The sequence below is a fragment of the Orussus abietinus genome, unplaced genomic scaffold (assembly GCF_000612105.2).
Source record: "Orussus abietinus isolate OABI.00-Male unplaced genomic scaffold, Oabi_2.0 scaffold305, whole genome shotgun sequence".
In the NCBI taxonomy this organism is placed as follows: Eukaryota; Metazoa; Arthropoda; class Insecta; order Hymenoptera; family Orussidae; genus Orussus; species Orussus abietinus.
Genome location: NW_019394454.1, coordinates 20,496 through 46,259, shown reverse-complemented (window position 1 = coordinate 46,259; position 25,764 = coordinate 20,496). Strand labels below are relative to the sequence as shown.

The window sequence follows — 25,764 nt, the reverse complement described above, 5'->3', positions numbered from 1 at the left end:
GTGGTAATTGATTCTACCGGCTTATTAATCGCTGCCTTAACCCTTTAACCAAAATTTGGTCGTTAAATTATAAAACTCTACTTTGCATGTAAGATCTGATACTTTACGATATTTTCACGTAGGTCGTTGCGATTAATAATAGTCAAAAAGATAAAAGAAGAAATGTAGATCTGTATTTTGAACCGAGACATTTATTGTATATTTTTTTGGGTTCATTTATATATACTGACGTTAGATCGAAATGACCCGATATCCGTTTAAGAATTAAATTATAACGTCCAAATACCGAAGCGAAGAAATTTATGCAACAGCATTTTGTCGTTTCATGAAATTGGCAACCTTTAATTACGATCGCAGATCACTTTTCTAGCGGTGCAACAATTTTATAATCAGTACTCTTTTGCACTAAAACACCATTCTCGACCGCGATCTTAATTTACAAAGCCGAAATAACAAAGCGTAGAAATTCGATAAATCGCGTTTCTTCCTTCACAAAATCGGTGATACCACTGGTGCAACGAACTAATTATCGATATTAAGATTTTACAACCACAAACGCAATCTACATAACGATTTTAGAGACCTTATCCTAGAAGCTCGGTAATTACTCCTGTTAACGAAGACGCGGTGTTAATGACAAATCAAGCAATCAAAGTGGTCGATGACCCCCGCAAATTCGCTCGCAAATCTCTGTCTCGTATCTCTTTCGTGCATCTCCGCCTGGTCTATATAAATATTTAGAAGAGGCGTAAGTAGATCACACACCACACGAGGGTCGTTTCTTTTTTCTCAGCGGACACGGTGTCCGCGTTACGTGGGACCGATGGTTTTTTTTCTTTGACGTCAGTCCTTTTGCCAAATAGAGAGCAGGAAAATTGACCTAACGATCGGTTAGCACGGGTTCAGGAGTAGGTTCACAAGTTTGCGAAGGTTTTCCGGTGATAAACCGGGAAAATCGAGGGATTTCCTTCGCCTCGGTGGGCGCCGTAAACGAGGGGGAGGACACGGTGCTGCTAAAGCACACGTGAAAGACGCGGATTCACGTGGTCTCACGTGGTTCAGCCACCGTGACCACGTAGTAATAGTAAAAGCCAGGATAGGAGAACAAGTGCGGGGCCAAGGGCTGAATGGAGGTGAACCGTACGGCCAGGGTGGAGGGCACAGGGGATAGGGCTCGAACCGGAAGCCGCCACCGGAACCGCTCTTCCTCGGCTGGTTCACACGAGCACTCGAGTACAGGGGTCACGATAATTTTCTCGTGTCAGTGCCGATGCCCGTCTTCGGATAAGAACGGATTCACACCGTGGCCGGACTCCTCTTATCGCCCATCGCCGCTAGAGAGCCTTTCAAATTCAGAACCGTATCCTGAAAAATTTATTAAACCAGATTTAAACAATTATCTCCAGAGCGGTTAAAATTCCGAGATATGCTAAACTAAGGAAATATGGGAATTATACAAATGTAGAAGAACCTGGAATACAAGATCGGTGTGTGCCCGCCAAGGAAGTGAGACCTCTAAGTTAAAGACAATTATTAGATATTATTAATTACTCTTAAGTTTCTTTAACGGAAGGTCCTTACGCGTTCGTTACTGGCTGTTTGTAGGTATAGAATAGGTATAAAAACTATTGCAATGAACGGCGATTTTAATGTCCACTTCGCCTAGACCGAAGCACAGTCGCTGATTCACTTGCTAGACAGCAAATTGAAATTAAATAACGCCGATCAGAACGTTTACGGGAATTCCGCTAATACTAAGACCCGAAGATGAATGTATATAGTAATTTACAGTAATGAACTAAAAAGCAAAAACAAAGCGACACTTTTCGAAATGGGTCCCTCTCGTAACGTGCAAACGTACCTCTATTGTTGTCTTTTAAGAAGTTTCACGTGCAAAAAATAGATAAATTAATTCTTTAAACAGCTGAGAAGACGCGATGGAACTTTTCTTTGGGATTTTGAGGCATCCTGTAGAGTTTGTCCTAGATGTGGAATCTACCGCGTGACAGGAGTCTAATGTGGCCAATTTCATCGTGACTCGACGCGAGGGCATCCGTTGATAAGAAAGCAAATTACGTCGATAAGAACACTTAAGCACCTGTCTATCTATCCGGATCACTTCGTCGGTATGATCCCGCTCGATCCTGTTAGTTCGAGGACTTCGTCGATCGATGTGAACTCGTTACAACTTTTTCTCCTCGAATCTTTCACCGCCATTAGCGATCTTCATTTTTCCTTCCCCCCTTTCTGTTTCAATTAACTCGTTCGTGGCTTCGTTGACGTACATCCATGCCCGCGTGAGCTACTTCAGATGACACATTACAAGCGGAAATTAAAAGATTCGCGTTCGATTTGCGATCTTTAAAAGCGATCTAGATCGAGTGAAATCTTTCCACCGTCCAGGAGCAATTGACGAAATCATTTATCTGCGATCGGCGAGTACTTGCATTACGCTTCGTAAGCTGCTCAGCAAGGATTTCAGTGTTCCCTTTCAGCCCGTTCTTTTCTCCGGATAAACACTCCGTAAATATATGCGGCATGGCTCGCGAGCTGTACTTGTTAACACCGACTGCATTAACATAAGTATCGCCGGGGTTGTTGCATCGTGGATTGCCGTTAAATAAGCGTACAACTCCGCGGAGAAAATGGCCGGAGGCGGTTCACCTACTTTCTTTGCATCTATGCATTTGAATATTACAAGCGAGGAAGACTTTCGGGGGGATTTTATTCAACGTAATACCGAGCGCGGAAAGTGCGCTAACCTCGCTCAACGCGTCGGACACTTAAAGACATTAAAATCTCCTTACGCAAAACCTCGGCGATCGACCCGTGGAAATTTATAGACAATTTATACCCCCCGTAAACACGTTCGGAATTCAAAACGAAACGTAGCGCGCTCGTCGATAAATTTTTCAGAGGTTCCGCGAAGCCGCGAACACAGTTCTCAGAAATCGAAGACGGACCTCAGCTCGCCGAAGTTCGAAATCGGAAGGTCTTGGCAATTTTCGAGCTCGTTCACCGTGAGAACACACCCTTTCAACTCCGAAGGGCATCGGAAGAGGTAGGGAAAGGTAATGACGCGTGCGAAAACGCCGCGGTGCATGTAAAACTTCTAGTATTCCATCGTGGGACCAAGCCGGCCAAGAATTACGGCTCCTCAGTCGGAGAAATGAGCAAGACCCATGAAAAAGAGAATAACCTCGGTATCCCCGGTTCCGATCTGCCCTGGGGCCCTTATCGCGCCATCTCCTTGCAGTACGAAAAGGTATAGAGATTTCACTCCACCCGGTCTACTCGGAATCTGATATGGCCGGTGAAATGGCTGCGAATTCATTGAAACTTGGGTGGACTCTCAATAGCCGTTCAGTTGCTAAAATGGCGAGCACGTACCAATGCCGGACGCACCTACGTAGGTGCGTGCCAAGTGATCGCACGTTTAAAACCCTGGCCCATGAGGGTTCCTATACGCGCAACCAGAAGTATTCTTCCTATTGTCTCTAATTGCCGTGACACGATTATTATCATAGTGATCATTCCTCCGGCTGCACCTGCACGCGCGTGGAGGCGATAGGTACCTCGACGATAATTTCTTGTACGACAAATAGGCAGAAATGTCAAAAGCCCTCGCGCGATGAGGCAAAGTGGAGGAGCGTCTAATTGCTGGAACTGGCTGGAAATCTCGGAACTCTTCCAGAAAAATGACGCCTTGCCCCTTGAAATTAATGGCACTCGTGCCATACAGGCGATTCAACGATTTTCCAGGGGAAACGTTTCTCGAGAACCGCAGCCCCTGCTTCGCTCGCACTTCATTTCTCGTCGGCTCATAATTTATCTTCGAGATAAGTACGTCACACCATGGACTCTTGAAAGTCCCCTTTGCCATTTTCATGGACGCGTTCGGATTTCCTCGACATGGCCGCCAAGGCGCCTTGTCTCGTTCTCCGCCACTTCGCCGCTGAGACAATGGCCAAGTAGATAATTGTAGGGGCATTGTACACCGTTTACATATGTACCAAGTGGACCGTTGTCTCACCAGCGAGCTTACACCTAGGTACTCCATGGCACATTTCCCCATTTCATCCCCTTTCTTTGACCGTTAACGATCCGGAGAAATGCATCGGAAGACGATCGCACGTGGTCATTTTTTTTTTTTTTTACGACGTGCTCCTTGCGCTTTATAAATATGTAAAACCATCCACGCGAGGACGCCTCCATCGTCCATTCTCGTGCGGATGTGGGTCCGCGTGACACGCGTGTCTCGAAGAGACGGGATCGCTGCCGCCAGCTGTGCGTAGTACTACGCTCACGTAGGCCTGTTGCGTGATCCAAAATGGCGGCGGGTCAACATCCCACCGCCGCGGTACCGCAGCGATCCTGCGGGAAGTCACGAGAAACTCTCGTTCTCTCCCAGCCAAGGGGATCCTCCGCCATCTTGAGGCGCCGCGGTGATTCTCTACATTTTTCCAAGCGGCCACTAGACGGCGCATGGTCGCGTCTCCTGCCTGCGGTTGCATCTACGACGGCTCCTAATGAGAATTCCAACGATGATACGACATCCCTTAATACGACGCCATTAATACCGTACTTACTGAATCGAAATACTGCCGATGTAATTGAAAAAAATCCTTCGAAATCATGTTTCCTTTTTAACTTACGGTTTCGGGTGCTTATTTTACTTCGCGGCATCTTCGGCTGCACCTTATCTCGGAAATGGATGCTAGCAAGGAGGTGCGTCGACTTTTTACGACTGCATACAACCCATAATTAGTATTATAGATTAGTGTTAGTAGTTAATTAGTAATATATATAATTGTAGATGTTCACCGGTCTAGTTGGGACATAGAGAAAAATGGGGAAATTGACCTCTCTCGCTGATTTCTCCGTCCGAAGAAACTCGAGGGACTGCAACACGGATAGGAATGCAAAGGTGCTCGGGGTTCTGGCCTATTTATAGGCAATGCCTTCCTCGGGGCATCCCTTGATGAGCACTTAATAGTTTCCCGCGCGAGGTATCGTAGAATCGGGTCTTTATTGCGCGGAGGATGAGACGGCGAGTCCCGCGAATTCCCGGACTCGGGGGTCCGATAAAAAACCGACGGCATCCCGCGCTTCGAGGACGCGTTTAAAAATGGCGCCATCCAATGGGGAGCGTTCCCGCGTGGCGCGTCCTCGGGGATCCCTCTCGGACCGTCCAAGATGGCCGCCGGGAGCGATCTCCGGTCCCGCCATGCGAGGCCCAGCGTCGAACTCTCCAGGTTTCGCGCCCTTCTCGGGCGAATGGCGGCTTCTCCCGCTCCGTTTATCCTTGAAAATGGGATTTTTACGCGCGAGAGACCGAGAGGAGCGATGCAACGGGCATTCCGATCCGCGTAGCGAACCGCCGTCGCGACAGAGCGCCGGTTTACAGTCTGCATAAACAGTCCTCGAGCGCGTAACGATTTATTTTTAAAAACCTCGCCATACGGAAAGTCCTCGACGCGTCCTCCTTTTTATCCTTCGCGCGCCGAGACGACATTCCCGATGACGAGGCCGCAAATCGCAGCCAAACGCTTTCCTTTGTCTCGATTCCTACATCACGGCCAACAATCGTTTTACTTTCCTACCCTGTTAACAAAAAACAATATAATTCTGGAATATTTCTGCTGGAAGTTTTAGTCAGACGGGGCATACTAAGTTTGTAACACATTTGCAGTGAATTTATAAAATGTATTATAAATTCGGTAGATGACTGTATTAATTTCCCCCCGGGACTTCACAGAATTATAACACGACGCCATGACATTATAAGTTCACTTAGAAATTTGTAATAAATGTATCCTAATTCACTTTTAAGACATCAAATTTATAATTCTACTACAACTTCATGTACCAAAAGTACATGAATAGTATGAATCTATTTCTAACGGAGTACCCCTAACCTATTTCTCCCATTGAACCTCCAGGGCTCCATAAATCTCTCTCGGTGCCGGACGCCACCTACCTCGGCGCGTCGGAGGAAAAATCCATATGACGGAACAATAAACATGGCGGAAATTAGAGCGGATCGTAGGAGGACCACGTGGGCTCCGGAACGTACAATGACAACCGGTAGCTCTCTGCGGGGCGTAATCGACACACCGATCGGAAGTTGCCGCGGCTTTCTCTTCGCACGATTGATTCCCGAGGCGGCCGGCCGGCGGCGCTACGATCGCTCGCGAAAGCTCGCCGCTCGATTTGCCAAATCGACGCAGTCCGGTGCGCAACGGAGAGTTTTACTCCAGTTTGAATCGTAAAACCGGTCCGGCCGTAACCGAGCTCCGTCGCTCTCCTCCGGCTCCCTCGGACCTCTCCTTCCTCGCGGAAACCGGCTTCGTTCCGTCCTTGTCCGTTGCACCGCGCGGCCGTCGACTCCTCTCGCTCGCTCCGCGTCCTTCTCGCACCTACGGGGTCCGGCGTCCTCCCCTCTCCGTCTCTCCTCCTTTCTAGCTGGCCGTTAAGGCTTGACCTCCTGCAGGCTTCGAAAACAACGCGCCGGCCGACTGCGGAGTAAGTTCTCTCTGGTGGCGCTGCGATCGATCGGAGTATCGATACGCGACAATGTTGCCTATCGACGCACATATCTGCCCGTCTCGATCGGACCCCTTTCCTCCCTCTTGTACGACCGGCTGTTTATGCTCACAAATCCTTTATTAACCCATTTGCATCATTAGCGTATATATACGCTCAGTTTTCCTGGTCACTATCATTCAGCCTGAAATTTGGTGATAAGGACCCTCTTTTTCATACTTCCTTATGATGCAAATGGGTTAAAAAGGATCACAGCCTTAACTTCATGCGCAATCCTTATTCCTTATTGGTCTTTAAATTGTTCTTTCTTTAAAAAAAAAAAAACCGCGCAGTTCCAATTCTGTTCGTTTAGTTTGAGGTTAAGGTTAATATGTCTTGATTTGTGAAGAAATGGAATTCAATTCTAAATACGACATGAATGTCAAGGATGCGACTGGTATTAACCATTTTGATACTTGCATGGTGTTTAAGTACATAATAACTTTTTATATAAAAATCCTGTAAAACTGTGGAGCGGGGAGCGAGTGAGGTGTTATTGAACATTGATTCCTTGCAGTATCTATTAGACGATGTGATGGAAATATGAAAAAATGAATATTAAATTAAATTGGATATATGATTTCTAGCAACAAAACCCGCGCTTACTCATGTATGCGCAAATTTATACATACAGGCAGGGGGTGTATGTATAAATAATATTTTTAGTTAACGCTGTATAATCAATAGATAAGTCATTTTTTCCAGCTTCTGGACAAGTATTCCCGTTGGGGGCTCGAGTTGCCGCGATCGATCGATCGATCGAAGGATCCATGCATCATGGGCTCCTTTCAAGCAGCGTGTTCCGATCACTCAATTGTCCACGAGGCCTGATTAATGTTGCCTAGTTGGGTCTAGACATGCATAAATTACGAACGCTACTGTCGCAATCGGATGGCGATTAAATGAACATACTCGGTCTCCGAACTTTCTTTCATTTCCCTTGTTTATCGGGCGATCGAAGATAAAGAGACCTTGCGCTAATTGGCCGAGTAAAAATGAGAGCACCGTTCGACCATGGGAGCCAGGATTAACGTGGAAAGCATGAGCTTATCGATGCTCCCGTACGTTCGAGTACTTCAATAAAGTCACCGAGTTTACTCCTAGTGGGCCCCGATACGGTGTACGTATTCCAGTCGGGCACTAAATCACTGTAATCCATTCGCCGTTGTTCCGGCGTCACGGTTGAGCATACAGGGTGTTCCGCAACCTCCGCATAACATTGCGCGGCTGCAGCGCGTTTCCACGTGTGCGAAATCTCATTCACCGATATTAATATCAACGCGCAGTTCTCTTCGCCAGTTCATTAATACCTTCGACGCCAAATTCGAATATTCGGGCGCTTCGGCCGCGAGAGGTCCGCCATCTTGGAATCGTCCGACAGCGGGTGAAATCAGTAATTCAAGTATGTGCAGTATTCCGATTCGCTTTATCTTTACCGATGCTCTCGAGCGCCTCATAGATATAATGCATCTCATACACACAATTGTATCGATTTCTCATTTCGCCCTATCGTTTCATTCCAAATTTCGAAGTCCTTTGGGTGAATTCTGAAGTAGAGTTCTTCAAAATGTAGCGTATGTCTGGTTTTTATAGGTATGCATTTGCATTCGAAAGTGTTCGACACTTTTCAAGACCGATCCTCTCTCCCAGTTCACGTTCTCTGTGACACAGCTGAGGAATGAAAATATCGGCGAGCGCGTAGGCGATGTGCTGCGCGCGCACGAGACCCGGTCCCGGTAGCGGCTCGGCCGGGCTGGAGAACCAGTTTCCCCTCTTGTTTCCTTTTGTCCTGGGTCTGCGCGCACGTGCGCGCGTCACCTCGGCGAACGGAGGCGCGGATTCGCCTCCGAAGCTGCAGGAGATCGGATGGAGCTGGACCCGTGGCGAGGAGGCTGAGGGACAGGGCAGAGGGAGGCGACCGACGAGGAGGAGGATCTTCACCTCCTGAGAAGAGGAGAGACGGAGTGATGGATGTTTACACGAAGCAGAGCGAGAGGGAACGTCGGCTGTGGAAAGGAAGCTAGAAGATGCGCACCCAGGAGATGAAAAACGGGCACAAAAGAAAGGAAGAGAAGAAATGACGATGATGGTTTTAATAGATTTTGGAAATTTCCTCGGAGGCGTTGGATGGCGTTTCCTCCCACTTTATACGGTTCATTATTTCTTATTTTATACATGGAATCGTTTAAAAGTAAAAAAAATCGATTTTTGCATTGCGCCATAAGGGATTGGAAAGGCAAGCTCGAAATGGGTATCCAGCCTAAAGCGATGTTTTGCTACTTTTCTGTTGAAGGAAAGGAAGGTGTATTTTGAATTAATTCCTCGTTGTTTTTAAGGATACACATATAAGTACCGAATATTGTTAAGTGGGACGTCGGATCGTGAATATCGTATAATTGTCGAGTTTATTTTTCGGGAATTTTTAAACGATTTCATTTTTTTAGCCCATTTCTAACAGTTTCTTTGGCTTACCCAAAGAGGATTTTAGGTGAAAGAAACGAAAGGGGCGAGATTTTTAATCCTGATTTTAAACTCTGGGGAAGGGTGTAGGGCACCAGAAATGAACGCCGACGAACACACCTTCCTCGAAGCGCGGGATCGACATCGTCGCGAGAAACTGGTCCCGGGTTAATCGGGATGTCCCATCTTAAGATTTCCCTCAGTGCCTTACCTGTTCGTCGGCTTAGGGACATTTTTGAAGCCTGCTTTATTGGGCCAATCCGTTTTGAAAATGATGGCCGTGGATCCGGCTTTAAACACGATCTTCGCGTTTGGTGACGAAGATTCCCCTACCTAAAAAAGGATAATGACGCTGGTTAAATGTTCGTCGTTGGTCCTCCTTCAGGCCGTAGACCCGAAAAGAGGGACATCGCGAAAGTCTATCGCTCATTGAACAACGAGCGGTGAAACGTTTATTTAACGGCTGCCAATAAACGATCGAAGCGCCTTCACTTTTCAATTTAATAGCCTGGTTGATGAGCCTTGCCGATGCAATTTCTCATAAACAGGGCGCCTGGATCAAGAGAAGAAGTTACCGATAACGGTTTTCCTGTCAGCCGGACGACAAATTAATTTGCATGCCGCGTAACGAAAGACGAGACGAAAGGGAAAGGCCTTTTCCCGAAGTCTTCGACATTTACGGTTCAATCGTAACGACGGCGACTATCGCCCACGAATCGCTGTGGTAAATTCTTGCTTGGCCATCCAACGGTGGAATCGCCCACCAACGACGGTAAACAGCGAGCTGCAGGTGCATGCAGGTGCAGCGATTGCCTACTCCAAGACATTTCTCTTCCTCTCTTCTGCCCGTCCATTAGGCATTCGATTAAGTTTTCAACGCCGTGGCGAATTGCCTGATAAACCTGGGAGGCACTTAAAAAATGGTGCAAATGGCACAATAACGATGTAACGGCGTTCCCAGTTGTATCCTGGGTAATAGGATTATTTCTTTTTAATCTTTTATACCAAATTTATCTTGAGCACGACGGATGGGCGAGGCGGACCCCGATAACGCGGAAGGTGAACAATTTCACACAATGTTGGTTTAGAGCGAAGAAGCGATTCGTTATGATCCCGAACGTCCCTGGAGGACCTTTTGGGAACCGGTTCGTTAAATGTCGTCGACTCTTTTTGGATTTAACGACGGCCAGATTCGGCCACGTTTAAGCGCTGGGCCATGGTGTCGGGACATTTTTCAAGAGAAGTAACGAGGAAACGGCCGATACCAGCCGGCCGATTACGATCGCTCGGAACGATTTGCGTCTCCGGGAACTAACTCCGAAACCCGCTGGAAAGTCTTCGCGGTGCACGCCTAGCGGTACCTCTTTTCAACCCGTTATACCCGGTTAAAAGTGCAATTGCATACATTTGCTTAATTACTCGCGCAATTGTTCGGCGCACCCGAGGAGTGTCGGATCTCCCTTGATATGCAAACCGCGGACGAGTCCCTTATTTCTGCGGACTCTTATTGCACTTTCGATGGAAAAGTGTTCCTTGCAACTTCTGTTCAATTGAGCCAACTGGGTTTAGATCAGAGCCTGGACCTTCCCAGGAACAATTTTCAAGATACTCGTTCTCTCTTCATCATCGATCCTAGTTGTCCAATCGCGTTACGTCTTCTCCGATGTTCCTACAATAAGATGAGTAAAAGTGTCCAATCTTCCTCGTAAAGGGAAAAAAAAAGAAAAAAAATAGTAAAAATAAGTGTCGGGAGATTAAAATCTTCGGTATGGAGGTTTATGCAAATTTCTGAGCAGACATCGCCGTGGCCATTCACCATTACCGTGGCCATTCCGAGTACGCTCTGCATTTAAAGGTCTCCAAATCGACTTCCCTCGAACGGTACAATTGGTAAGCTATGGTCGAATCTCGAAGGGGGTCATTCCCGTTCCTTTTATCGGCCGCCCGGTTGTATGTAGAGAGAACCGGTTGTCCGACTTGATTTCCAATCGACGCACGACTTGGCGCGCGTGCGCCTTTACGGCTAGCAAAGCCGCAATTGCAAAATGCCAAAGCAACGCAGAGCGCTCGTGTCGTCCTCAATGGGATTGCGCAACTCATGGAAGACGAGCAGACCCGTTCGTTGATGTATTCCGCGACGGGATCGAGCTTCGTGCCGTGACAACCCTTTCACCCGACCTGCAGCCAACCGAAGATGCGCCTCGGCCTCTCGTTTGACATTTGTTCCCGAGGAGTGAATCCTCCGCCTACACCTGAGCTGCAAGACCCGCTTAAACCATCCTAAGGCACCCATAAATCGAATTAAGAGCCGATCCTGAATCACTTACGGCACGCGCGGGTCTTATCCAACACTATATCTTGGTACAGTGCTTGTCAGGAAATGTATTTTGCGCGAAACTCTGTCGCTTCCTCGAGGAGTGATTATTTCTACGGATAAATTGGATTTATTGCTCTAATCCATGGATGTTTGCAGTTGTAGGTATTTCGGCACGCTTCTTAGGGTAATCCTTTTCAACGTTTTTGACTTCCTCATCCTTCAACTTGGAACGTCATCGTTTAGAGAATAAGTAAATCTAGAGTATCTCGGCTGCACGTCTTATTCAATACTATATCTTAGTACAGCGCTTGTCAGAAAATGTATTTGGCGCGAAACTGTCGCTTTTCCGAGTAGTGATTATTTCTACGGATAGATTGGGATTTATTGCTCTCATCCATGGATGTTTGCAGTTGTAGGTATTTCGGTACGCTTCTTAGGGTAATCCTTTCCAAGGTTTTTCAATTCCTCATCCTTCAGCTTGGAACGTCATCGTTTAGAGAATAAGTAAATCTAGAGATGATATGAAACGATTTGAGACACCCAATTCGTAGAAGAGTTTTATGAACGATTGAGCCTTCGGATGCCACTTTCACATCCCCTTAATGTATAAATATGCACGATGGGTTAAAAAAGGAATAAAATTTCTGTGCATCATGGGCGTCTTTATTTTCTAAAATTCTGTGCCTCAAAGGATTAACCCTTTGAGGCACGGCATTTATACCCCACCGTGCATGTTCACGCATTAAAAATTTTAATACCACCGTGCCTCAAAGAGTTAACGAATCACCCAGCAGGAATTAGATGGCTAGGGTGCAGGCGAGTGAACCGGCCATGATGAGTTTCTCTCTGGACCTGCTTTTCAGCCCCACTAGGGAGAACTTCGGTTTCCCAGCCTGGAAAACAGGTTTCCCCTCTTCCGACCTTTGGATGCACCTTAAGCTCTCTCATTACCTGGCTTCTTTTCAGCCGCGACCTTAACCTACGACTCCTTTGTGCGCGCTTCACGCGTGCGACTTCTCAGTGACACCTGTTGCGTCGCGCGTGACTTCTTGCCCGTTTTCTCTTACACCGAAATGCAACGGCACTGGTTGTCGAAAATCATGTGGAACCAGCTTTTCGACCCGAGAGAAAGTTCGTTTCGGAAAATCCCACTGTATCGCGGCCCGTCCTAGAACGGCGGAATTTGGTCGAGTGAAAGCGAAGAGTTGATTTTTGAAGGCGACGTACGATCGTATTAAGATACTTGGAAAATGGGAAAAAGAAACGTCTCGTAAAGAGCAACCTTCCTCGTTATTCTAAACAGAGGCGCAATTACCGAGGACCAAGCGCGTCGTTTTGTGCGCGTGGTTTCTTCGTGACATTTGTCCCCGCACCTTTTTGCACTCTACCCTCCCGATGAGACAAACTCATCGTGGAAAAATCGAATCACCTTCCACCTGGAGAAAGTTTCAGTGGATTATGGAAACATGAAATTTGAGACGGTAAAGGTTAACTCACTGTGCCTTTGGTCGTAAAAGTTAACCACTGCATTTTTTACGGTGAAACGTAAAACGCCGGCGCTCAAATTGTATTTAATTGTACTTGTTAACCGTACGTGCATTTTGTTTTGTTATTTCTTCTTCTTTTTTTCCAAGTCGAGCATAGGTTTCTGCTCGAGAAACGACGAGGCTGCCATCTGCGGTGGCACGGAGCAACAGATGCGCCAGCGAAACCTTGCAGGAACGTTTCGAGTATCGCACCGCTGTCAAATTACTGCCGGTAACGTGGAAGTCACGTGAAACGTGTCAAAGGGAAGGGAAAGAAAAAAAAGTGAAACGGCGCAATCCACCGAGCCGGCACACACGCGGCTGTTGTTTGTTCCATTTGAGCGGAAAACACGGCGCTGTCGTGCACGGGAGAAAAGGACGCTTCTCCCTTTCGATTTGCATCCACGTATTGTCCACCGGGTCCAAACGGAGTCTCGCATTTGCTCGTTCGTGCATTCATCCGTTCGTCCTAAAGCCAAAAAATCGGCTTTAGGAAGAACCCGAAATTAGGACGAGTTTCCCGCTCAAATGTATTTCTCTCTGAAAGCTCCGTCAAGTCTCATGATTCGGGAAAATTCAGCGAATTAAATTGTCTCTTTCGAATCTGAAAAACGTCCTTAATTTTAGCCAAATTATTTGCGCGACTTCTATCAGGTGGCTGAAGTCATTTTTAAGCACTTAAACGGCGACGTTTCCGAGACAATTTGTTCCGAGAGAATTTTCATTTTTGACGTTCGATCCATGGCTTCTTCGCGATAAATCATAAGGAGCCTCTGGGTAATGTAAGAGTTGAGGATTATAAATAACGTAATAGCGGATAGCGAGGTATTGTTAATGGGGAGGGCGGGTCGGTCCACGGCCCACGCGTTAAAAGGGGCTCCGAATGTGTGTTCAACCAATACGAAGGGTTCGATGCGATGTGTTCACCGCGATGCATCATTCTCCTCGCACGTAGGTCGATTAAGTACCGATCGGTTACCGGGTTCCGAATAATTACGCCTCTTTTAACGGCGCGATCCGCGTTGCCGGACTTTTCGAGTTCGCCTCGAAGACAATGGCTTCGTCGTATTTCTCCTCCACGGATTGGCGTGGACTCGCATCGCCCCGGCGAACAATAGGATCGTGCGTGAAAGGCGTAGAGCAATGGCCGCGATTGGATTAGCATTGCGGGGAGTCACGTGGACGCTGTTGACTTTTCGACAAAAAGGAGAAGAAAGGTCCACGCAAGAAACGCGAGTCGCTCTCCGGTTCCGGATGTCGAGATTCGCGCGAGTCATTTTTCATTGAAAGTCCCCTCCACGAGAAGCTACTCCACATCTACGCAACCGCTCTGAATTGCGTGGATTTCGATTTTTTTTTCCTTTTTTTTTGTTCCTAACAAAACGAGAACCCAACGAGTCGGCGGAGAAACTCTTGAAATCCATGGCCTGGGTTGAGGAAACGTCCTCGAAAATTGTGGACGGGCACCCGGGCCATCCAGTGAGCAGATATTTCCGGTGGTCTGCCAAGTGTCCGCAATTCGACGAGCGAGAAAATACGGGACGGAAAACTGGCGCCTCTTTGTTGTCGTGAAAACCTTCCGTCTCGAATGGACGCCTTTGTCGAGGACTAAATGGGTCTGGCTAGTATCGGACACCCCGCTGATGTGGGGTCTTCGAATATTCCGTGAGGTCCCTCCAGGAGAAAAACAGAGATAATACGTGGAAACGTTAGAATATTCCGTGACGTTCCTTCAGGAGAAAAACGGAGATAATACGTGGAAACGTTCTGGGTACTCCAAAAGTAGTCTATATATTTCTGTCTTTTCTTTTTTCACAGCCAGAGATAAGTTAATGTAAACTCGGCATAGTCTTCCGTCTCTCTGCGATGTTTTTCCCTGGTCGTTGCACTTTCTGAATTCTGCCAGGAGCGGATCGGTGCCTGGTAATCGCGCCTTACCGAGCCTAGACAAAATTGCAGAGCTCGGGCGCCATTTGCGTCCCAGAGCCCCGCCGTAGCCCGGCGAAGAAAACAAAGCTGGCAAGGGTCCCTTTCTGTTTCCTCCTCTCCGTCTTTCTCATCCTAGTTGGTCTTCGTTTCTATGCAAGAGCGATATCCTCTCGAAGAGGCTGGCGAGCGCCGGGCCGCCATGTTGGTAGCGTTGGGACGGCGCCATGCAAATGGGACCGGTCGCGAGGGCGTAAAGGCAAATCGCAAGAACAAGACGCGTCTCGCGTACGACCGATCCGCGGAACGCGTAGGATGGTTCCTGAAAGGGAATCTTCACATTGGACCTAAACCACCGGCCTGAATTCCTCGATTCCTCCACAGGGGCCACCCGTCAATTCGTCCATCCTAACTTACTCCAACAACTAATCAACCGCAAACCCAAGCATAGTCGTAAAACAATATCGAATTAATATCACTCTCCGATGACTCAACATCCGAGCGTTAAAAGCAATCCCGCTTAGTCCATTGCGCTCCCCACAAACAAAGGTGATCATGATCCCATTACCTAGGCGTCGCCATTCTTACGCACGCGGTATCTCACGAGTCGCAATCCTTAACCTCGTTACACAACCAGCGGCGAATCAAGAGAATAGATTCTCGACCAATCATCCACTGCACCTATACACCCCCGTTTAATTGCCACAAATTACCCAAGTCCCCACAATTCCGGATGCAATCTCGAGCCCACGTCTTGGCCAGTTTGGGCGCATTTGCCGCCCCTAAAAACGGTCTCCTCCACCCATCTCCTTCCGGAAGAAGGATCACCCCACGCACGATGTGCATCCTGTACCGGCGCGCCTAATCTACGAATTTGGGAACCGGCATAAATTCGGGTTCCCAAATTACTCATGCCGAGTCGAGAGCGAGGTTGCGTAACGATCGCTCGTAGGTGCGTAGCGTAGCGTAAAACGTAAAAGCGTCGCCGTCGCTTCCTCCCGCCCCTTTCCCGGGGTCCGGTTTTCCGAAGGCCCCCTCTTCCCCTGTCCCCTGCCCCCCGCCCCGCTTCCCGGGGCCCGGTCGAGCGGGCCCCTCACCCACGCCGCGTAGTAAAGATGGCCGCCTCTCTCGTACTCTACACTCCTGAGTGGTTCTTGCGGGCCCGTCCCTACCACGAACTGTACACCGCGGCCCGAATCCAGCCTCTCGCTTTACAGGGAGAGTCGACAGTTCCTCACCTGGCCGCTCGGGCCCGTGGTGGCGCTGCGATCGGCTGGGGCCCGGCGGGGCCTTACTCCGGCATTGTTGCAGCGACGCCCGCGTCAGGAAGAACCTTTTCGGTGTTCCGCCCTCGAGTTCGCTCGGTACGCGCGCGCGAGCACACATTTGGCTCCAATTCGCGGGGTGACGTCATCGATGGGTGACGTCCGTGGGCCCGAGTGACGAGGGAAGAGAGAAGGCCCCGAGCGGAGTGCATCCGGAGAGATGAAGCAGGAGAGGCCACGGAGGCAGGCGCTCTTCCAGATCGCCAAGGTTCGACGTTCTCCTGGTTTCTTTTTGTTTTTTCTTTCTCTTGGCATTTTAAGTTTCTCTTTTATCCTCCCGGCATGACCCGGACGACCAGGCACTTGGATGGTGTACGTGCGCGTGAGACGTTTGACGGTTCTCCGTTTTTTATTTTTATTTTTATGCAGTGTGAGGGGTGCTGGGAGGGGTTGGGCATTTTTAAACGAGCGAGCGTTCTCTAGGTTTATTTGAGATTGCGGTGAATTTGGTTTTAATTCTCTTTTAGGCACGGATTAAATGTTATGTCGAGTGGGAGCGCGGCCGTCATTCTGGCATTAGTATTGTTGGGTAGCCGTTTGTTTTCAACGCGGGATATTTGTATCTTTTGAGGGTAAGTAATGCAGAAGCGAGATTTCGGTATTGGTCGGGTCTTACCGCGGAGACGCGCACTCTTCCAGAACGCCAAGGTTCGATATTTCCTTCAGCTTCTTCTTCGTCTCCTCCTTCGCGTCATGGCCCAGCGGGCCAAGCTACGTGCACAACCGGTACCGCGACTTCACCTGTGGGATTCAGCGATTCGTTTTTCTCCCTACTTCCCTGCAAGTTTATGTTACCTTTAATATACCCCGGCGATATTTTAGTTTCGACGAGATAGTGCTTATCTTGAAGTAATTTGTATCCTGTTTCCTGTTTAATTAATAACTGCCAATGACTTTTCAAAGTTTTACACCCTACGGTTCGTTTTATTATTACATGTACCGATGATCAGGACAGTGTCCTAAGTCATTTTTTTACGACACTATTGTAATTTAACTACTTCACATTATTGTAATTTAAATGCATACAACACAAAGTAGGGCTTAAATTCATTTTTCTAGAGTTTTGGGTTACCTTCTTGATGATTGGCACACATAAATAAGGATTATTACAAAGATTAGAATGATCTTACATACCTGTAAACAAATACATCTGTGCACAATTATAGGTACGTACATACATGTACGTTTGACGATATAGATATATTGTAATCCGAATTACCGTCCATAATGATAACTAATTCCCGCAGTACCTTCTCAAGATCATAGGTCGAGTCGCCAAAAATTAGTTCCGTCGACATCCGATTAGTTTTTCTCCCGTTAAACCATATCCGTAATTGTAGGTTCATGGTGCGTTCTCTTGGTTGTTAGTAGCAGGCCGGTTTAACCCGTAAGATTGGCTATGGTTCCTTTTCTTATCAGAACTCCGATTCGCTCTAGGAGGATGCTCTCGACGCGAGCCTGGGAACGCGAGGCGCGGTTCGCAACCGACTGGAAAACGTTATTTATATAATCCATCGTAATAACTTGCGCCGTTGCTCTCGTGGCGTTAACCCTCTCGCCACGGTATGCGCGCAAGATTTTCTTCTTTTCACCTCCAACACCTCTTTCACGCCGGAGCAACGGAGCGCCATCGTGCTCCCCAGAAGCCCGGAATATAGCGGCGCCTAAAAAGGAAATCGCAATTGATTCTTTCTCCGCATCCCGACAACGAAGTCAAACGACCGTTCTTAGATCTAATGCCGTACCGGCGGCGATTCATGGTACGACCTACAGCAATTGAAACGAAATTCCGTAATAATTACCCCAAGTATCGCTGCACTCGTTTTATGAAAGTGCTCCAAATGGCGATACTGCCGTTTCCTTAACCGGCGTTGGTGCAAATGGATTTTTTCGTTTATCTGCAAGGTACGGGTTGGGTTTAGCGTTTTACAAAAACTTATTACCTATGTACGCGACGCGTAATGCGGGGTAAGAAAACGTGGTCGGCAGCGTGGGTTAAACACCGGTGCTGCTTTCTGGGAATCGAAGTCACCGCGTCTCCCACCTCTGGGCGTCACGAATCTTGAGCTTACGGTTCTTTTTTTCGACCTCCGTGAAACCGGACCTCTTTTTATTAGGTACATGTAATGTACAGAGAGGAAGAAACACTTTGAGTGTAAGATACATTTCGATAAGGTGGATGTACTCGAACGGGAAATGATGATCGATACGGGAAAACATGACCGCTAGCTTAGGTCGGCGAGAGACTATTGCTTGCCCGGCATCGAAGTCACCGCATCTCTCATCTCTGGACACCACGAGCCTTGATCTTACGGCTCTTTTTAGCATCAATGAAACTGGATTTCTTTTTAGATGCATACTATGCATAGGTAGAATCAGTCTGTCGAGTACAGTTTGTTAAGATAAATGTTATCAAACGAGTAATGATGATCAATACAAGAGAATATGACCATCGACTTAGGTTGAGCAGTAGTCATTACTTGCCAGGCATCGAAATCACCGCATCTTCCACCTGTGAACGTCTTGAATCTTGAGCTCACGGATCTTTTTTTAGTGTTTTGAATTTTTTAGTGTAATGAAGCTGAGTTTTGTACAAAATGCATGTGATATTTAGAATAAAATAAATGTAACATGTCGGGTAAGAACGACCAATGCATGGAACCATGACCACCGACTTGGATAGCGGTCACTGCCAGTCGGGCATCGAAGTCTCCGCATCTCCTGCGGTGCGCCATATTTGTTTACACTCTTGCGCAACTCTTCGTCGGGGATTTAAATTATTTGGCTTCCGCCGTACCTATTACGACGAGATATCGATATTTTATTTACTTTCAGACTTCCTCAATATTATGGGAACTGAATTGTATTTTTTTTAAGCAAACATATACGTCGAGGAACGCAACATTTCTCCTACCTAGTGATCGTTCATGCTGCTCGTACATTTCTTTCTCGCATTTCTCGGTTAACCGATTCTCGGCCAAGGAGAGCATAGCTGCAGCAGCCGTTACATACTTCGCGAAGTACTTTTCCAAGAAGTCGCACTTGCGAAATTGTCTCTTCGGACGGTTTTGCAGATCGGCATGCAGCTATGCAGGAAGGGGATGCTTCCGAATTTGAAATTCAAAATGGTCCAAATACCCAGTTACCCTGCGGGACGCTTGACGACGGAGGAGCAAAATAGATCGCACGATAAACCGGAGTTTCCGTAATGAGAGTACTGCCACGTTCGAGCCCTCCGCATTGATAATTGCATTTCTTGCATACCGAGGTTTGGCACTATGCGTGCTGTCATGCTTCCTTTCCCTCCACCCCCGGCTCACAACATAATCACTTCTTATTGCTTCTTAATGGTGTTGCCGTACTTGCTTTTTACCTCTTCTCTTTGTCAAACCTTAAAAGCATAGCGAGATAAAGATTAGAAGTACATTTCTTCACCTCAAATGAGACTACTTTTTTGAAAAGCAGTTTTCTATTACAGACGCCTAAAAAAAGTTTATATTTTTATGCGATTTCTGCATAGAAAGACTTTTGCGTTTCGTGTTCCTATTTCTAATGGAAGTTCTTGTACAAAATTTCCGAATTCTGGCGCCAAGGGTCTAGACCGCCAGACGTGAAAGCCGATGCACCTTGCATACACCCACATCGCTGCAGTGAAATCCACTTACGAGCTCAGGGTTCCTTGTTCCGGGGGTATTGTGTCGCTGTAAGGTCCGAGGGACACTTTTGTCCTGTAAACCTCCGATCCTTCACCTGTCGTCCACCAGGGCTCATCCAGACCTTCTCCTGATCCCCCAGGACTCTTGCTTAGTCCTTCTTCCCAAGGCTCTTAAATCCCTCTTCTTCTAAGGGAGAAATGCGAAATCTTCTATCTCTATTTCTCCTCATCTTTGTTTGAAGTTCAATTAGACGTGGACAATCGTAAATACCGAAGACACACAATATTTTTGTTTCAAGAAATAAGGGCGGTAATAATTGTAATTATTTATTAATTCATAGTTGCTCCGTCGCACGTGGCGTACGATTTAGTTGCGAATTGAGGTCCCTGGGGCGAGGACAAAGGACAAAGGACAAACAACCAGTGTTAATTATATGAAGTCGCGGAAACAACAATTTCCTTCCCCATAACGTGCATAATGAACAGGATGCGATGCGTTATCTTCTGCGTGTGGACATGCATATTCTTGCAGTATCGCTTTTGTCAATGCTGCCGTCTATTAAATTGTTTGTATGCGTCCACGAGGGATGCAACTACGCTCTGTAGAATTGTTAAAAATTAATGCTGATAATAGATAATTAAAAAAAATTATATTCTGGAAATTTTCACATTTTTCCAAGCAATTGTTTTAAGTCTTATATTAATACCTCTGTCTTTTTGTTTCTCGTTACTTCTACCTACAACTTGTGAAGTCAATAAAATTCCGTCGACACTTACTTCCGCAATGATTAGACGTTTCCGTATCAATTGAGATGTTTTACCCAGGTGGGCCGTAAAATCGATTCTTAGTACGGATATCCATGAACCTGGATTTTTTAAATAATAATAGTGGGACTGTCGGTGGTGCGGAAAATCGAGTGTTTTGATTTGTCGCGACAGTCGTACATGTACATTCTTTTGAATCATAAAGCTTATTGAGATCCCTTTTATTCCAGGTATTATGGCATCTGGACATCTTTCGGAGGAGCTTTCGGGAGCTTTCCGGACACGCTTGCATGAGGGAGTCCTGCATCTTCTGCGCACTCAAGGTAATATATTTATAAAATGGAAACAAATGTTTCACTTACTCTTCAATAACAATTCAACATCACGAAAGACGACACCCAGACGACTTATTTTTTAATAAAAAATCCCATTTTGCAGTTAAACATATTTTCTCGAGGAGAAATTTGTTTTTACTAATTTGTAAAGAATATTTGTTAGGATAAATAGATGCTAAAATCTTATTAGAAAAGAGATTCCGCTTTAAAGAATGTAATTGGATTGTACGAGACAGTTGATGGTTTCTAGCAACAAGCAGGCTGTTAATTCGTTCTTGGGCGTCTTTCCTGATAAAATGCATGGCGTTCTTTGGTCTTTTCACGCCTCAAGGATGAGTTAAAATTGCGAGGCTAATGTGGCCTCATCAACGTCTTATTCGCGCGGATTAGCCAAGATCTTTCACGAACCACTTAGGGCAATCTCGACGATGGTCGACAAATAAAAAGCGCTGCGCGATCGAGGAGCATGAACGATTCCACGATAACCCGTGAAGAATGTAAATTATTACCACATTAAGCAGAGGTCCGGTGGCCTCTTAGGATACCCATGCGACAGATATCTCGGAAACATAACGATAATGACCAATGTTGCTTCACGTTTTTAACCTAACTTCATGACCAGCCATGGAGAACTCTCGACGACCCTACCCAACATGGCCTGATAAGACCCTTCAAACCATTTATCTGCTTGAACGTAAATTTAATATCCACCCCCGAAACCCCACAAGTACGTCATTAAATGTACAAACACCCTCCAAGAAAAATACAAATGCAGTCTTAAAAAAAAAAAATAATCACCTATCTACTGCACGCGTCAAGCGGTTAATTTCCGGTGAAATACATTAGGAATTATTTACACAAAATTGATAATATTTTGCGCGTAATAAATGTACATTTCCCTGTAATAAGAGTCGCTTATAGTCGAATGCGGGAAAGTCAGATCGAAGCGGGACTCAGAGGTCCCCGTTACGTTCGGAAATAAGAAATGTGAAAAGGTCGGGTGGAAAATTTTCGAGTGGATGTAGGCTTCTCTCCTGGGGTCACAAAGTGCCTCGAAGTTTGTTACTTCGGCGAGACTCCATGTAACGGACCCTCGGGCCCATCGAGTATACCTTTCTCCGGTGATCTAAGCGCCGCCATTGGCCGAGTACCATGACAATCCGTGGAGGTTCCCAAGTAAGCGTCGTCGGGTCCATCGTGGGTATATGGAAACGAGCCTTTGTTGCCCGAGCTCGGTTCTGCTGGTCCCCGCAGAAATGGCGTTTCTTGGCGAACAGTTTGTCGGGCACTTCCGCCGCCCCTTTCCCCGGAACTCGGGAAAGTATACCCCGGGAATCGCAGCGGTTTCTTTGACCGGCTAATTGAGGGGCCATGAGATAATTGACGCGAGCTCCGCGGCTTCCATATAGCGAGGATGATCAAGCTGTTATGCGCCTCCTTGCAAACGTAAAAAAGTCTAGAACGGCTCGCCCGGACGTTGTTGGAAACTTTCTTGGACCGACCGCGGGCCGTTAATTTTTTTTTTCTTTTCTTTTCCCTTCGAAGAACGCGCGAAAATCTGCGTTTCCCCGTGGGAATAGCTTTCCGAAAGATAAATGGAAAGCCGGGGAAAGGGTCTGCGAAAAGGTGCAAACGTCGAAACGAGGCAATCGGGAGAAATTTCTTTGACCTCTTAATTAAATAAGTTTAAACAATTTCATAAATTCGCGTTCGCCGGGGAAGTTTTAGTTACCGGACTTGGTGTCTGATAGTTTAATTCTTATTTAAAAATTAGAAATTTAATCAATCGTGTAATGAGTTTAATATCGCATCCGAATATGTTGATAATAGCTTTCGATAATAGCTTTTCGAAAGATAAATGGAAAGCCGGGGAAAGGGTCTGCGAAAAGGTGCAAACGTCGAAACGAGGCAATCGGGAGAAATTTCTTTGACCTCTTAATTAAATAAGTTTAAACAATTTCATAAATTCGCATTCGCCAGGGAAGTTTTAGTTACCGGATTTGGTGGCTGATAGTTTAATTCTTATTTAAAAATTAGAAATTTAATCAATCGTTTAATGAGTTTATTATCGCATCCGAGTATGTCGATAAGAAATATTACTATTGAGCTACGGCATCTAAGAGTTTCACCCCACGATCGTTTTATCGGATGATGGATCCAAGGGTATCGGAGTATAAGAAGCCAAGGGTAGAGTTTATTTAGCAGGAATTAGTTGGCTTGAGTATCTGGTAGAGAAGGTGAAGTTGGTTTTACGAGAAACTCCCTTATTATTACGGAAAGCGATCGGCACTCCATTATGGTGCTCGTTGAAGCGAGTGCCTGGGTCGCGTGATACTATCCACCGATTTAGAAAATTCCATTTCTGCTTTTTGCCTCCAAGTATTTCCGTGATTTACTAGCTTCGAATATGTAAGAAGCATATAGTAGACTTCAGTTACACGTAGGAAGTACAGATACAATTTTTAACCTTCCGAAATCTAACAGGACGGAAGAAGTAGAAAAGCACAATTACTGATCTCATTCTAATTCATCCAAAATATTGTCGCGCCTGAATCACGATAATTAGAAATTCCGATGCTGGAGACTCTAACTGGTACTAATCGAGAACCACTGCCGTACTCGCAATTGCAATGATTCTAAATTGGAGCTCATCTTGCAACCTGCTGCAAAAGGATATGCACGCCTGAATGCGCGAAGATGTAAAGAGATACGCTCGTCGCCCTTCCTGGTTTGGAATTTCGATCTTTTCCCTACACGGTGCAATAATCATAATCATTTCGTAATCAAGGATCCATTAATAATCCCTGTCGATACACTCTAGAACAAAATGACCATTCTAGGAAATGCACGAGAAGTGAAAATATTGGATTGGTCCATAAGTCCTTGTCTGATTTCTTTCTCGCTGACTTTCTCGATCGCCATCTTTTTGGAAGAAAGGCATTCGATAGTTACCCACCGAAGGGGTTTAATGTCATTGACGACGCCAATAAATATATTATTAATTAAAAAAGTTCATTGCATAGAAAGGAAATAAAAATAAAAATAGAAATATCGAAATACTTTTAACGGTATATCTAATTAATTTCGGTCACCTGCAATATTTATAAAGATTCATCTACGGCATTAATATAATTTAAAGAGGATTCGACGGACTTGAAAGTTCATCCTTTCGCAGGGTTGCAAGTGCCAATAAGTACTCAGTCCCTTATTTCCGTGGAAATGAAAATTGATCGGGGTCTGGACCAAGGTTTACAGAAGCGAGCGGAACGCGTCGCGCCTCCGCTTCCGGAGATTAGCGCGTTGACTTTCCGCCCGGGAGACGTGACACGAGTCCCAAGGGTTTTCCGTTTGAAGGGGCGACCCTGCGGTGCAGGTTCTCCCCCTGAAGGGCACCTGAGTCCACGGGGTCCTAAGGGGCCAGGGGGCCGGCGGGGAAAATCTACCTGTTGCTTTCCCCGGCACGGAGTAAACTTTGGGGAACAGGTTCGCCAGATGAGAGGAGTGGCCCGAGGTGGTCCGAGGTAATTTTCGATTCTTGGCCGACGTTCTACGCCATTAACGCGAAACGTTTCCGAGCATCGAAACCCGGGGGAACCTCCACCGTAAACCCGGCCCCCGGGAGGCGACTCGGAAACGCCACTTGGAGAACGAAGAGTAACGAAGGAAAGGGCCGAAAGGGGCCCCTCACGAATGCCGTAAACCTTAATGGCCTCTTCCAAAAATATTGGGGAGAAGCGAGGTCGCGTTCAGGGGGTCATTACCTGTTCCGAAGCCTGCCAATTCGCTGATGAACCCGCTATTATATGGCTCCGTGACGCGTCCTGATGCACCTTCGAATTCGGGTCTTCGGGTCACGGATAAAAGCACGAACAGAAAGATGCCTACCGACAACCTTTTCTTCATTATTGCCAATTGCAAGTACAATTAAATTGCATCGATATGAAAACGACGCGCAGCATTTTGTCAAAAATCAGGGTAGAGATTTCGCGTACCTGAGGGTCGTTTCATTAATTCGCGGACACGTGTGTAAAGGCTGAAAAAACTGTATTTTCCATTTACAACGAAACGAACCACGTATCGATTAATAATGTGGTCCCCAACTTTCGATCATTGCTTGCCGCCTTGACGGCAGTTTTGTTTAGCATGAAATAACTCCATTTGTCGCAAAATAAAAAATGTTTCCGCGAACTTATGGAATTATTCCGTACTTTGGCATTATTTCCTGTATCCTCGAAATTAATTTTCTACGGTGCCGAGGAGGCTCGCATTCCGGAGTAAGGATGCTGGACGTTAAGTTAGGAATTCGGCTCGAGCACCCCGATGATTCACCCCTGATGCATCTCAAGATCGCCGGCGAGGGTGTCCATCTTCTTCGCCGTGGACCACCTCGACCCCGGGACCCTTGCCCATCGACTTCTCTCTAAACGTTCTCCAACCCGTCATCCATTACCCATGGTCTTCGGGACCACGCGGTTCAACGATCCTGCTCGTTCGGAGAAATCGACGCGAATGGAGTCGGTATGCTCCGTGGAATCTGTACACTTTTCATTGTCATTCAAGGCGACACTTCGGGTTAATTGCCCCGCGTTACATTTTCTCCCCACGATTTCCCGCTGGAAAGAAAAAAGAAAAAAATATTCGTTGCAGGGCCAAATATGTCCGCAGAGAAAGTCTAACGTAACCCCGGCGCATAAAATGCACATCAACTATAATCGATGTCAAGGGAGAAAAATCAACGTTAAGTGCCCTATTTCGAGGCAGTAAAATGTTTACCGTTGCTGATACTATTGCAAGCGTGCATGGAATCATGTATTGCAGCACGAGTGGACGGAATGGGCTCGCAGTAAACCGATTAAGTTCGCCGTGACAT

The 25,764-nt window shown here is 46.6% G+C and overlaps 1 protein-coding gene across 2 annotated transcripts in view; it reads left to right on the top strand.

Moving 5' to 3' along the window:
• LOC105703178 overlaps positions 1–25,764 on the top strand; it is a 95,342-nt gene that overhangs the window by 52,821 nt on the left and 16,757 nt on the right. For both annotated transcript variants that reach the window (XM_012431349.2, XM_023432442.1), the window contains exon 3: positions 20,790–20,882. In XM_012431349.2, the coding sequence (XP_012286772.1) occupies positions 20,790–20,882 (93 nt within the window). The remainder of the gene's footprint in view (positions 1–20,789; positions 20,883–25,764) is intronic.